Source organism: Ochotona princeps, chromosome 17 (assembly GCF_030435755.1).
Source record: "Ochotona princeps isolate mOchPri1 chromosome 17, mOchPri1.hap1, whole genome shotgun sequence".
Classification (NCBI taxonomy): domain Eukaryota; kingdom Metazoa; phylum Chordata; class Mammalia; order Lagomorpha; family Ochotonidae; genus Ochotona; species Ochotona princeps.
The window spans coordinates 1,042,447-1,056,626 of NC_080848.1; the positions used below are offsets into that span (position 1 = coordinate 1,042,447).

General features: G+C 57.8%; 1 protein-coding gene across 2 annotated transcripts in view; it reads right to left on the bottom strand.

Moving 5' to 3' along the window:
• Positions 1–14,180, bottom strand: part of RPTOR (regulatory associated protein of MTOR complex 1) — a 226,148-nt gene that overhangs the window by 104,513 nt on the left and 107,455 nt on the right. For both annotated transcript variants that reach the window (XM_058675485.1, XM_058675484.1), the window contains exon 5: positions 8,632–8,778. In XM_058675485.1, the coding sequence (XP_058531468.1) occupies positions 8,632–8,778 (147 nt within the window). The remainder of the gene's footprint in view (positions 1–8,631; positions 8,779–14,180) is intronic.

Below are 14,180 nucleotides of genomic sequence, written 5' to 3' on the forward strand. Positions count from 1 at the left end.
CCCAGCATGCTGGCACAATAAACTCTGCTTGCTTTTTGCATTACCAGCCAGACTCTGTCGTTTCGGGGGGGGGCTCAAACCCGGACCCTAACAGGGTCACCCTTTAACACCCTCCAACCATGCAAATCTTCTCTTCTATGACGAGGAAACAGAAGTCCTGAGGAATCAGCCCAGTGCCAATGGCCAGTGGAGCCCTGCCCCTCTCACAGATTGCCAGGCAGAAGGCCACAGACGCCGTGCGCTGTTAACCACCTGCCCACAACTGGAGCATACCTGGCCTAGAGTGCAAACCAAATATTTATCTGCAAGCTGCCGACACCATGAGATGCGCCCTGCTGACCATTCTAACGCAGTCGGGGCTCAGCGACACAAGCAGGTGAGACGGGGGTGCAGTTTGAGCTGAGAGGGGCAGGAGCACGGCCCCCCACCCCCCGTCCCCAGGTCCTGACCCTGGTTCTGTTGGTACTACATGAGCACAGCAGCCTGCTGTACAGTCAGGGGACGGGGGAGGCTCTGAGTCACGCGGAGTCACGCGGAGTCCTGTGGCAAGGCAGATGCATCCCAGGGCCCACGGGTGCCGACAGGATGAGCTCCGGCCTGGGGACGACACCCTCCTCCAGGGGAAGGCTGTCGGGGAGGGAGCGGGCGCACCTGCAGGCTGAAGTGCGAGGTGCAGCCTGGCAGACACACACTAGGATGCTAGTGTGACAAGCCACACCACCTCGGAGTCTGGGAGGGCTGAGGGGGTTGGGAAGGAGGCAGTGGGGAGGCGCAGAGGTGGCCGCTTCTGCAAAAACGCTATCTCACAGTCCTGCTTTCTTTTCAGACATGTATTCTAGCAGAAAAACTGGCGTGGCTTAGTAGCTTTCACTTGTCCTTTATAATGACAGGACCTGCGTATGGAAGGGGCCATCTGTCAGCACCCTCAGTCACCAGCCGGCATCCAGATGGGAACGGGCTCACGGCAAGGACACCTGCTGCCTCGAGCTGCAGGATGCGGAGGGGGTGGGCGCCACACAAGGCAGTGCGGGCTGAAGAGGGTTCCCCTGCACGCTAGCGTGCTGTCTAGCAGCGAACAGTGCCTGCCATGGTCCTGACACGGGAGCTTTTACTGTCCCAAGTCAGCCTTGGTGTACAGCTGGGGGCCCACCGGCATCTGGCCCAGCACCCGAGTGACCCTCTGCGAACACCTTTCCCTTTGCAGGCCAAGGGGTGTTGAGAAGCAGGGAGCACGCCAAGGATGCCCACCGTACCCGACTCCCCCAGGAAGCATGCTGAGACCCAGCACACCTCGAGAAGCCCAAGGCACCATGGGAGTGATTGCCAGTGAACTATTTTACAGGCTTGCTGATTCAAGAACTGAACACACATACTCCACAGATGAGCTGGGCACAGGCATATGGCTTAGCAGCTAGAATGCCCACACTCCACATGAGGGAGTGCCAAGTTTGTGCCCAGTCCTGCCTCCTGATCCCAGCTTTCAATGGAGACAATGGGGGGCAGTGGCCCACGGCTCACGTGGTTGGGTCCCCACCACACTCATGCGGGACGTGGCTCGAAGCCCCAGAGCCCAAGGCTGCACTTGTAGGCCCTGGGGTACTGAACCAGGGGGTACAAGCTCTTTGTTTCTGAGAAGCAGCCTGTCAAAAACAAAACAAAACAAAACAAAACAAAACAAAACAAAACAAAACAAAACAAAACCCATGGGCTCAGCACAGTAAGTAGCCTAGTGGCTGAATCCTCTCCTTGCATGCGCCAGGATCCCATATGGACACTGGTTTATATCCCGGCAGCTCTACTTCTCATCCCGCTCCCTGTTGGAGGCATGAGAAAAGGACGGCCCAAAGCCTGGGGACCCTGCACCTTCGTGGGAGACCCAGAAGAAGCTCCTGGCTTTGGACCAGCTCAGCTCCAGCATTGTGGCTATTTGGGGAGTGAACCAGCAGATGGAAAATCTTTCTGAAAATCTGACTTTACAAAAAAATAAACAGATCTTTTAAACAAAAACAAACGAGTTCTTGCCTGTGTGCTGGTTTGACTCCATATTTGTCGAAGACACTGACTATACCTTTAACTGCAATGACTCTCAGATCATGCAAGAGGCTCACCACGGGCAGCTGTTGGAGCTGTGGCTGGTAGCCACGCAGAGAAGTGAACAGGTGCCCAGCTGCCCTACCCTAAGGGGGCTGCTCCAGGGAAAGCTGGGGCTCAAAGGACAGAAAATACGCCTCTGGAACACTCGAGAAGGATCCAGGACAGCCTCCCCGACACGATGCACAGCAATCAGATCCAAAAAGGACATGTGCTTGGCACGCGGGGCCGCGGAGAAGGTGGCCAGGCCTGGGCACCCGGCCAGTTCTGCTGCTGGCCTGCGGCCGCTGCGCTCCACATGGCCAGACCTCCACATCCTATGCTTCCTCCACTCCAGCGCGTGTGCCGACTTCACGCCCGGAGACGGAGACACAGTCCAGTGCAGCACAGCCTGCAACAAGTGCTGGCCTGGGGACACTGCTGCGGCCACCGTTCCACTCAGCCCGGTGACACCTGGCTCCAGGGGAAGATGAGCACACTGCCCTCGCGGGAGACGCCGAGCGAGCAGCTCCTGCGTCTGAGCTGAAAAGAGCAAAGCCTTAGGATGGAATCGAGACAATTCCACAAAGATGTCAAACGCTAAACAATCAGAACTTACAAGTAAAGTGGTCCCTACTACTGAAAGGCAGAGAGCAGGAGTCCCTCTGGGGCCAGCCAGGTCAGCTGAGGCTGAGGGGGCCAGCCAGCACCCTAGACAACAATTTTGTCACAATTTGCCCAAGTTTACTCAAATGTACCATCCATTAACCATTAAAAGAAACCCTTAGGAAACCTTAATGGTAAGTCAGATTTAAGAAAAAAAGGAGAGGTCTCCCACGTGGGTGCAGGGTCCCAGGCCTTGGGCCGTCCTCCACTGCTTTCCCAGGCACAGGCAGGGAGCTGGATGGGAAGTAGGAGAGCTGGGACACAAACTGGTGCCCTATGAGATCCTGGCGCATGCAACGTGAGGACTTGGCCACTAGGCTACCGCGCTGGGCCCACCATCCATTGTCTTAAAGCCACTGAGCAGTGAATGGCTTTGAGCTTGGTGAGGATGGGTCATCAGGATTATAAACAGTTACTCCAACTGAGTCAACCACGAAGGCCAGGCGAAATTCCTGTGGCACTGAGCACCAGGAGGGTTGTCGGAGCTGCCTGCAGTGGCAGCCCCCGGCAGCACGGCACCAGAGGGCATGGCCTGGTCATGGGGCTGGCAGCCCGGGTGGGTGTGGCCTTCCTTTCTGTTAGGAGGTGGGAGGGGCTCCCTGACTCCCACCTGCGCAAGCTGTAGGAGCTTTTGGGACCCAATTCTCCTGGTCAGAAATCCATAGCCAGAAACCCTATTCTGCCAACAGCCCGGAAGGGCACCCAGGACGTACGGCTCGCACCTGCTGCCAGCGCCCTAGCAGGCTGCACCTCAGGAATAGCGCTGGGCTTGCAGTGCTCTGTCCTGTCCAGGCCAGGAGACGCCTCTGCCAAGGACACACTGCTCCTTCTCTGCCTGGCACGGCGGACACGCCCAGGAGTGCCTGGCCTCTCCTCCTGCAAAGCCTCAAGTTCTGCAGACAGCGCCTCGGCCAGGACTCCCTCTCCTGCGAGCCCTGCTGTCTCTGCGGTGTCTCCCTGCACACGGCCCCAACTCCCCGGGGCCCTGCCCCTGCCAGGCAGAGTCCACTCAGGGCCAGCAGCGCGAGCCCAGCCTGCCACAATCTCCCCGTGCTGGCATTGGGCCAGCCACATTCATGACTTCCCAGCTCGGCCCGTGCTCACCCGCTGGGTTTCTGCTGAGCCACCGCTAATGAACAAGGCCATGAGGGGCTTCCTGCCAGGAGCCAGTGGGGCAGCGGGACACAATGGTGGTAACTCCACCCTGTCTTCACAGGGCCAGCCTGGCACCCCCCTTCACTGTGAGCAGCAAATGGGGCAGAGGAGCCATCCGAGGCACAGACGGTGGGCACAGGCGGTGAGCTGCGGCACATCCCCGAAAGCGTTGTCTGCCCGTGGGGGCAGGTGAGCACAGGTGGGCAAGCCCATGAGTATGTCTGGGGCAGGAGTACCCATGTGTGTACATGTGTGTGAGCAAATGTGTGTACCCGTATTAGTGTGTCTGTGCGTGTGTTCACGTGTGTGTACATGAGGTTCCAATGCAAGGGGACCAGCCGCTCTCTGCTCCCACACACAGCTGGCACAGCAGCAGTGACACAGTCCTCTTGCTGTGTGGGCCTGAGCGACAGGGAGGGGCTGTCCTGGGCCCCAGGGCGCACAGACTCCATCTGCTGTTGGGCATGCTTCCTGCCTCCAGGGAGTAAAACGGGAAGCTGACAACAGAGGAGGCCCAGCCCTCCACCAGCACACGCCACGAATCCAAGAGGGCAGGCGGCCGGCCCAGTCACGGCCTGGGCGATGTGTGTGCAGTGTAGTACAGGGCAGCTGGGCGGTGTGCAGTGCGGAGTGCTGTGTGGTATGCTGTATAGTGGGCCGTGTGGAGTGCTGTGTGCTTGCTGTGTGAAGTGCTGTGGAGTGCTGTGTGGAATGGCATGTTTACATACATGTATGCATATATATGTGAAAAAATCACATATTGAAATTCCATAAAAATTCTTGATATTACATGACTGTTAAAAAGTTCAAAACAGGGCCTGGTGCAGTAGCCTAGCGGCTAAATCCTTGCCGTGCAGGCCCAGGATGCCATATGGGCACTGATTCGTGTCTCGGCTGCTCCACTCTCCTTCCAGCTCCCTGCCTGTGGCCTGGGAGAACAGCAGAGGACGGCCCAAAGCCTTGGGACCCTGCACCCGCGTGGGAGACCCGGAAGAAGCTCCTGGCTCCTGGCTTCGGATTGGCACAGTTCCGGATGTTGTGGCTGCTTGGGGAATGAATCAGTGGATGGCAGATTCTGTCTCTTCTCTCTGTAAATCTGCCTTTCCAATAAAAACAAAGTAAATGTTTCAAAAAGTCCAGAATACTCAGAAAGCAGAAGGTACATCTGACAGTGCCAGCTGGGCCCCCAGCACGGCATCTGTGGAACAGCCTGGCTGACAGACGAGCTGGGAGCGGGAGTGCGGGATCGGGGAGAACATACCGGGAGAGGAAGTCAGGCACCACGACGCAATCCTCGAGACCGGACGGCAAGCGAAGGCGGAAGGCAGAGCGGGCAGGAGAGTCCAGCCGAGGCAGGCACACAGCACCTGCTGCCGCGCCAGGAATCCCTGTGCCCGGGGTCGCCACCACCCAGTTCTGGTCAGACAAGGAGCAAGGCCATGGCCGAACACAGCAGCCGGGGCGGGCAAACCAGCCCAAATGTGACCAGCGGGCGGCAAGGAGAGGGCATGAACGCCACGCGACTCGCGACCATGAGGCGGGCGGACTGCTGATACAGCCAGGCTCAGGACGCCGCCCCAACTGCTGAGCTGGGAGCCAGGCTTCCTCCAGGTCCCACGCGCGGGCACAGGAGACCGAGTGTGTGAGCCAAGCTCCACTGCGTTCCCAGGCACCTCAGCGAGCAGCTGGATGGGAAGTGGGGCAGCTGGGACATGAACCAGTGCCCACTCAGGGATGCCGTTTTTTTTTTTTTAAGATTTATTTACTTTTATTACAAAGTCAGATATACAGAGGAGGAGAGACAGAGAGGAAGATCTTCCATCCGATGATTCACTCCCCAAGTGAGTGCAACGGCCAGCACTATGCCGATCCGGAGCCAGGAGCCAGGAGCCAGGAACTTCCTCCAGGTCTCCCACACGGGTGCAGGGTTCCAAAGCTTTGGGCCGTCCATGACTGCTTTCCCAGGCTACAAGCAGGGAGCTGGACGGGAAGTGGAGCTGCCGGGATTAGAACTGGCATCCATATGGGATCCCAGGGCGTTCAAGGCGAGGACTTTAGCCACGAGGCCACGCCGCCGGGTCCAGGGATGCCGTTTTTGCAGGTGGTAGTTTAACCTGCTAGGCCACAATGTCAGCCTCTGGAATTTAGCAAATAGAATGAAAGCTACCAAGTCACAGGTTTCCTCAAAATCAGACTCGACACTGCCTGTGTCTGTCAAGAAGCACAGCAAAGGCCGCAGACAACCGGACCCGGTGGCCAAGCCGCTGGCAGGGACACCTGCGTCCCGCGCCGGGGCCTGGTTTTCAGACCCGCCTCTGCTCCTGTCAACGCAGGGCCCAGGATGTGTGGCAGTGCCGCCGGGAGCTGGGTTCCCAGGGCCACTCGGGCGGGACGTGGGAACCCGAAACACAAGGTCCACCTCTCAGCTTCGGCCAGGCTCAGGCCTGGGCAGTGCAAATGTTTGGGAAAGGACTCCATGGCCGGAAATGGCTTCCCTATCTGTATCTCTGTCTCTGAAATCTTTTATTAATAAGTGCATGAAAACAGTTAAAAAGGTTGAGAGTAGAGATACCTGACAATGAATCCTAACTTTCCAAGGACAGAGCAGCAGCTCTGACAAGCAGAGCAGACCGCAGAGGGACTGCAGGGTCCCCGACCCCGGGAGAGACTGCAAGGGACAAGCCGAGGCCCAGCACAGTGCCAGGGCCGTGTGCCCGCAGGGGAGGCCTGAGCGTGGCCGCACACCTGTGCTCCTGCTGGCTGCCCAATAACCATCTGTGTCACTTTCCGCTTCCTTCATTTGCTCCAAACCGGCAAAGTACAAACCACGGACATGCCAGTTTCTCTCAATTCACATACTAGACAATTAAGGGCATTCAAATATATTGAAAATTTATGAAGAATTTGGCCAGAGTATTTTGAATGTAATAATCCAATCAGGTCATCTCAGATTGCTTCCAGCTACAAGTCAGTTAAATGCACATTAAAGATGTGAGCTGCGGGCCTGGCTGAAGTCCTCAAATTACATGCACCAGGATCCCGTATGGGCGTCGGCTCAAAGCCTTGGGACCCAGAGGAGCTCCTGGCTCCTGGCTTTGGATCAGCTCAGCTCTGACCGTTGTGGCCACTTTGGGAGTGAATCAGTGGATGGAAGATCTTCCTCTCTGTCTTTCCTCTGTATATCTGACTTTCCAATAAAAATAAATCTTAAAAAGAAAAACAATGTTAGCTGCAAGCCAATGTTATTTTAATTTCTGTTGTTTATGCAAGAAACCAGCAGAACAACCGCCAGTGACAGTAAACGTACCAGAAAACCACCAGCTGGGCTGCGCTGTGAGTCAAGCAAGGAAGCGGGCTCGCTACACACGCATGGGGGCGGGGCCATGGCAGGGTGGGGCGGGGCCATGGCTGGTGGGGCGGGGCCACGGAGCGGCGGGGCCAGGCCAGCTGGCCGCTGTGGTCACCAGACTGCCTGCTCATCTTCCTAGCAAAGAACCAGCCAAGGACACATTTCCCCCCAAAGATGCACACGGATCTTCTCTGTTAACGAAGCCAACAGGGTCTTGGCTGGCGAGCGCTGTGCAGAGCCTCCTGCTGGAGGGGCACAGAGCCCTGCGTGAGGACACACCTGCTGTCTGTCCAGAGAGGAGGGCTGTCTAGCCCCCCGCCCACCCTCACTACCGAGCACCGACAGTCGACTCGCTCCCCATCCCTGCACTGCTCACAGACCACGCATGTAAGCCAGGCAGGGTCCTGTACGTTGCTGTTCACATATCAGAAGTGTAAAGTTTTTTCCTCTTTCCTGGGAAATACCTTGACAGGTCAGTGTTTGTCACATAACCTGCCCGACGCGCAAACCCAGGGGAAGTGCCTAAAAACAGCAGAACACTGTAGGGACAGACTGTGAACTTGCCCTTACCACAGAAAGGCCACGTGGCCACGGCTCCATGGCAGGGATGAGGGGTGTGCCCGCGGGCCGCGCTCCGCAGCGTGCAGCAGGGAACACCAAACACCGAGCTGTCTGCACACTAAGCTTAGTTTCATTCAGGCTTTGTGACTATCTGCGCTATCCTCTGAGAAAGGTGTGAACCATGAGGATGCAATAAACCCGGATAGACCCAGCTAGGCACCCACCCCAGCCCACAGGCCTGGGTCGGACACCCCCAGCACTGCCACCATCAGAACGCACAGCCCTCGAGGTGCGGGTGCTGTAAGCCCAGACGAAACCGGCCGGGCACCCACCCTGAGCCGCTGGCCGGGCACCCACCCTGCCAGGCACCCTCAGCACTGCCACTGTCTGAATGCGTGACCCCAGATAGGCCATAGGATAGAGGCCTCTTAATTCAAACTGCCACTTCAATTTCTCTTTAGAATTCACTGTTTAATTCAAAAATCAAATATTAATTAAGACAACCAAGCGAAACAGCTCTTTATTAGCCAAGCAGCACACGGGCTCTCAGATGGGTGCTCCGGGTGGCGCCTGTGTGCCGCCTACCACTCCCCACAGCCTTCCTTAAACACATGACCAAGAAGAAATGCCAGCAGCCCTGAGACACGGCGTGGCGAGTGTCTCCCCGGGCAGCAGGGCTCTGGGAGCCGGGGGCTCGGAGGACCCACGGCGTGAAGAGGGAAGCGGTACCCAAGGTGTCCGAGCACCCCCGCCCTTCCCCACCAACACAGCGTCCTACCTGCCGCCCCGCCGCCCTCCCGCCGTCCCTCCTGCCGCCCGGCCGCCCTCACCTCCAGCTCCTGCTCCCGCTGCAGAGCAAACTGCTTGAAGGACTTGACGATGAGGCCGGCATTGGAGCAGTCATAGACGAAGATGGAGGGGCTGCCCATCCATGTTTGCAGGTCGTACACAGACAGTGGGATGTACTGCGTGTAGTTCTGCAAAACAGAGTGCGCATGCGTTACCCAGCATCTCGGGCACCCCAGCCGATCACCGCCCCCCCGGCAGGTCACAGAGCTGTGCTTGGCTGCTGCCCGGGCAGTGCCACAGATGCCCACAACATCTCCGTGTCCACTCAGAAAACAGCTTCCCACGGGAATGAGGGCTGATTCCTCTGTGGCTGCCACCGGCTGAGCCACTTGCAGTGGGCCTGTAAAACCTCAACCCACCCAAGACTGATGCACCAACCCTCCAACACCGAGGTGCCATCCTGCGGCTCTGCACCCCAGCACTCTGTAAAGAGTGGGAGGGTGCGAGCATCGTTAGTGCCACCGGATGAACCCCGAAAACCTCCGCCTGCAGCCCACGCTGGCACCGGATCCTCCCCTTGGGACCGCCAGCCCTCATCCCGCGTATCGGCCTTTCCTTGGGTGTCATGCATCTGGCAGGAGGCCAGCTCTGCACACTGCAGGACACTGGGGTCTGTCCCAGCAAGAGCAGGTCCTGACAGGACAGAGGCCAGCGACCCTGCGTGGGGAGGCCAACCGAGTATGCTTACCCCAGATGGGGCCATGCCCCGCTGCTCCACCACCTGGTGCTGTCAACACGACCTGGGTGGCTTGTGTGTTTATATCATCACGCTATGTAGGAGACACCTGGAAATGCTCCCCCTACATCAACTCTCCCTGAAAAATTCTTTTTTTTTTTTTAAGATTTTTTTATTATTATTGGAAAGCCGGATATACAGAGAGGAGGAGAGACAGAGAGGAAGATCTTCCATCTGATGATTCACTCCCCAAGTGAGCGCAACGGGCCGGTGCGTGCCGATCCGATGCCGGGAACCAGGAACCTCCTCCGGGTCTCCGACGTGGGTGCAGTGTCCCAATGCATTGGGCCGTCCCTGACTGCTTTCCCAGGCCACAAGCAGGGAGCTGGATGGGAAGTGGAGCTGCCGGGATTAGAACCGGCACCCATGTGGGATCCCGGGGCGTTCAAGGCGAGGACTTTAGCTGCTAGGCCACGCCGTCAGCCCACTGAAGAATTCTAAAGATGTCAGTTCTTCCTTAATGATTCTACAAAGCCAACACAGGCCCAATCAAAATGCCCACAGGGCTTTTCCTTTAATGGAATGTGACAAGCCGAATCTAAAGTTAGTGTAGAAGACAAATGTACCACAACAAGGAAAAAATTCTAATGAAGAAAAATGAATAGGGACTCACACTGCCAGATATTAAATATACCATAAATCTATGGTAATTACAGTATGATATTAGTGAGGTTGAGAAAAGCCAATCAAGAAAGCAGAGGGCCCGGGATAGACGGGCATAGACGGGCATAGGTTAGTGCGCCGCAGGCACCCTGGGAGGGGGGCAGTGCCTGGCGACTGAGCCTGGTCAGCAGGAAGGCCCCTCAGCCCAGTCAGAGCAGCCACACGTCTGAAGCACAGCACCGACATCTAGGTAACGGACAGAAACAAAGTCCCTCCGCCTTCACAGGTAGAACACGACACAGAATGGGTGATCGGGGAATGTGCACACGAGCTGCAGAGCAACAAGACATGAATAAATAAATAAAACCCAGATTGACACGCACACTCTCCTCACCCCCCGGCAGTAAGAGGCAACTCAGAAACAAACGATCCACAATCAGACTTCCACACTGTGGGGGCCTCCACCTCCAGGCGCCAGGATCCCACATCGGCGCCGATTCGTGTCCTGGCTGCTCCACTTCCCATCCAGCTCCCTGCCTGTGGCCTGGGAAAGCAGTTGAGGATGACCCAAGGCCTTGGGACCCTGCACCCGCGTGGGAGACCCAGAAGAGGCTCCTGGCGCAGTTCAGCTCTGGCCGTTGTGGCCACTCGGGGAGCAAATGAGCACCTGAGGATCTTTCTATCCTCTCTTTAATTCTGTCCTTCAAATAAAAATAAGTTAACATTTTTAAAAAATAGCACACTCTTGATTAACTGTGGGACTCCCCTAAGGAGAATCTACCTAACCCTCCACTGTGTCCCATGCAAGCACTAGCTGGGCCTGACCCTGCTTGGCTTCCGAGCCCAGCCGTGCTCAGGGGGTGCGGCCGAAGGGCCCTCCACTGGGTATCAGGCCCATGTGGACACTTGCAACACCATCTGTGGCCTGTAACAATGATCAGCTTTAAACAATCAGCACTGTAGCTTCACTACATTTTCCGAGTCATGCCTGAAGCTGTCTTGGCTGGGCCATATGGCTTTGCGAGCCTCACACGGCCTGCAGGTCAGACACTCCCTGCCCATGGCTCCAATCACGCTCTTCAGCCAACTTGTTCACTGTCGGTGGGAATGAACACCAGTGTGGCTTTTCTGCAAGACCACTGGACAGCAGCCCAGGGGCAACATGCACACGGCACTCCAAGGGACACCCCAGGCTCAGAGGCAGCTGCACCAGTGCCCAGTTCCCTTGTAAGTCTGGCCCAGGGGACATGAGCGGGAGTGAGGTGGGCAGAGGTGGGCATGGTCCATGACCAGAGAGGTCACTGCTGGGCCACGGCGGCGCTGAGAAGGTGGCCACATGGATTGTCACCCGAAGGTGGACAAAATTCTACTTTATATATTTAAAAAATCCCCAAATTGAGTGGCTTCTCTTAGTGTCCATCCTGACCCTGACAGGGCCAAGGTTAAGAGATCAAGAGGCAAAGTGGGCCACACGTGTGGTGATGACGGAGTGTTCGAATCCCCAGCACGGAAGACAGTAGGCGGGCAAGGCTCCCAGAGGCACCTACAGCACACAGGGAGGACCGCGTCCACGCGTGCCGAGGGATGGAGCACACTGCCACGGCCTGCAAAGGGAAGGAGTGGCCACAGCTGCTGCTTCCGCACTTGGCCCAGCTGCTAAGGCGTCAACTAGACAACCCTGTACCGGGTGCGGTTCTGTGTCCCCTCGCACCTGCTTCCTGCTAATGCAACAGGAGCCCAGCCCCAGCTCCAGCTCCAGGCCCAGCTGGAGTGCTCAGCGAGAAGAGGCTGCGAGCTCAGGCTCTCAATCGCTGTCAAATTAAAAAACAAAAAACAGTCACCAACAACTTGTGTTCTGTGAAAGGCTCATCTAAAAGGAAGTACTTCTACTGAGACAGGATGTAGACTTTCGGAGGGAGGGTAGCAGGTGTCAGAGGAAGCACATCTCAGCAAACGCCACGTGACAAGCTCGCTTCCAGAAGCACCAGCTCTGTGGAGCAGACTGGAGGTCCCAGGTGCCCTGGGCGGACACAGAGCCACCTCCTTACACCCCAGGTGGGCACAGGGTGCTTCTCCAGCCTCAGCACTGCCCTGGCATGAGAGGGGAACCCTGGGCCGGGTCCATGGGCACTGCCTGCCCTGGCATGAGGGGGGAACGCTGGGCAGGGTCCATGGGCACTGCCTGCCCTGGCATGAGGGGGGAACGCTGGGCCGGGTCCATGGGCACTGCCTGCCCTGGCATGAGGGGGGGAACGCTGGGCAGGGTCCATGGGCACTGCCTGCCCTGGCATGAGGGGGGAACGCTGGGCAGGGTCCATGGGCACTGCCTGCCCTGGCATGAGGGGGGAACGCTGGGCAGGGTCCATGGGCACTGCCTGCCCTGGCATGCCAAGGATTCTGGCAGCAGCTTGGAAATCATGTGCCACTGATTTCCCTCCCAGCAAGATCTTGGCTCTGAAACACGAAAACGCAGCTCATCTGGTGCTGACCACGGTCGGTGGCAGGGTCAGTGCGTGGCTGCCAGCCAAGTGGCACATGCTGCCATCTTCACTGCCATCTAGGCACAAGCCTGCCAGGCCCCCGGAGGCCACAAAGCTGCAAAAATCAAATGTATTCCAGCACACACCTGCTGCAGTCTTGCCTCTGGAGTGGGAATCTATTCCCCACACCGGCCAAGCTCAGAAGTTACTTTTCCAATTTCTGAGACACAAAGGCGATCCATGGTGCCTTATGATGACAATGAAGCGGGGCAGGGTGCTCCAGGTGGCTTGGGACACCCACACTGCATTGTGGGACACCTGGCCTTCCAGTTCAGCTTCCTGCTACGGCACAGCCCGGGAGGCAGTGGTGATGACCCCCAGCCCTGGGCATGGAAGGAGCGGACGAGTGGACCAACCCGTGGGAGATCCGGGGAACACGTCTCTGCCTGTCAGATAGATCTTGTCAAGTGCTAAAGTACTGAAACGCTAGGAAAACCGTCAATGACTGTCCCGCTACACTCAGGGACCAGAGGCTGCACAGCGACAAGCCCTGGGATCCCAGCTGGGTCTTGGCTTTAGGTCCTCGTGATGGGGAACCTTCGGCCCGCAGTGTCCCTCCCCTGAGGGCGACTGAGAGGCACCAGTCTGCCTAAGTGAGCTGGTCGCAGCCTGGGATCCCAGCTGGGTCTTGGCTTTAGGTCCTCGTGATGGGGAACCTTCGGCCCGCAGTGTCCTTCCCCTGAGGGCGACTGAGAGGCACCAGTCTGCCTAAGTGAGCTGGTCGCAGCCTGGGAAGCAGGTGCCTCTGCGGCCGCTGTGCCTGTGCCAACTCCTCAGCACTGTGGACGTGCGGCAGTGTGAGGGCTGCCAGGGCACTGCACTGTGTTGAGCAACCTCTTGGGGCCCAGCTGTTAGGTGCCAGAGCAGGGATGCCCCTGGTTCCTGCCATGCCCAGTGAGCCGCAGGGACTCTCCCAGGTGGAGAGCCACTCTCCGCCAGGAGGGGGAGATGACTGACCCGATCTGGGAGGCGGTGCCCCTGGGAGGCGCAGCACCAGCTCCATTAAAGCACAGCCTCAGAGAGCTACACCTGAGGCCAGCGGGCCAGGGGCCACGTCTCCAGCAGGACGGGTGGGGCTGGTCAGCCCTGGGTGGCACAGAAGCCCCGTGGGCATCATGAGAGCCCTCCTCGTCCTGGCGCTGCAGAGCTACAGTGGGTTCCACAAGCAGCCACATCTGTGGAAAATTCCAATGGCAGCCACTGCACAGGGCTCGGCAGCCTGTGGGCACGGAGGGGCTCTCGGGCGACGGCCCAAACAAAACCACCGAGTACTCCTAATCAAAACATCACTCCTTTCTCGCAGAAACCAGTCAAGGCCAGCTTTCATTTCCAACAAAGGAAATACAGTTTAGGTAATTTATTCATTAAAACCCACATCAGCTGTCAGGTTGTATCAGGCATCAGGGAGGTCCACACGCCCGCCCAGACTGCCAGCACTCAGAGGATGCCTCTCCTGGGCCAGCTCACCGCAGGTGGCATCCGGTGCCCAGGGTGGCCCTGAGCCTGGGCCTAGGCTGTCCTGGAAACCACAGAGAAGATAACGGAAGCATGAGCACAGGGCACAACCGCTGCCAACAAGCTCCCCCAGGCGACAGGTGACCTCAGTACACAGAACACCTGTGTGTCCTCCCCAGGCCTCCACCTTCAAGGT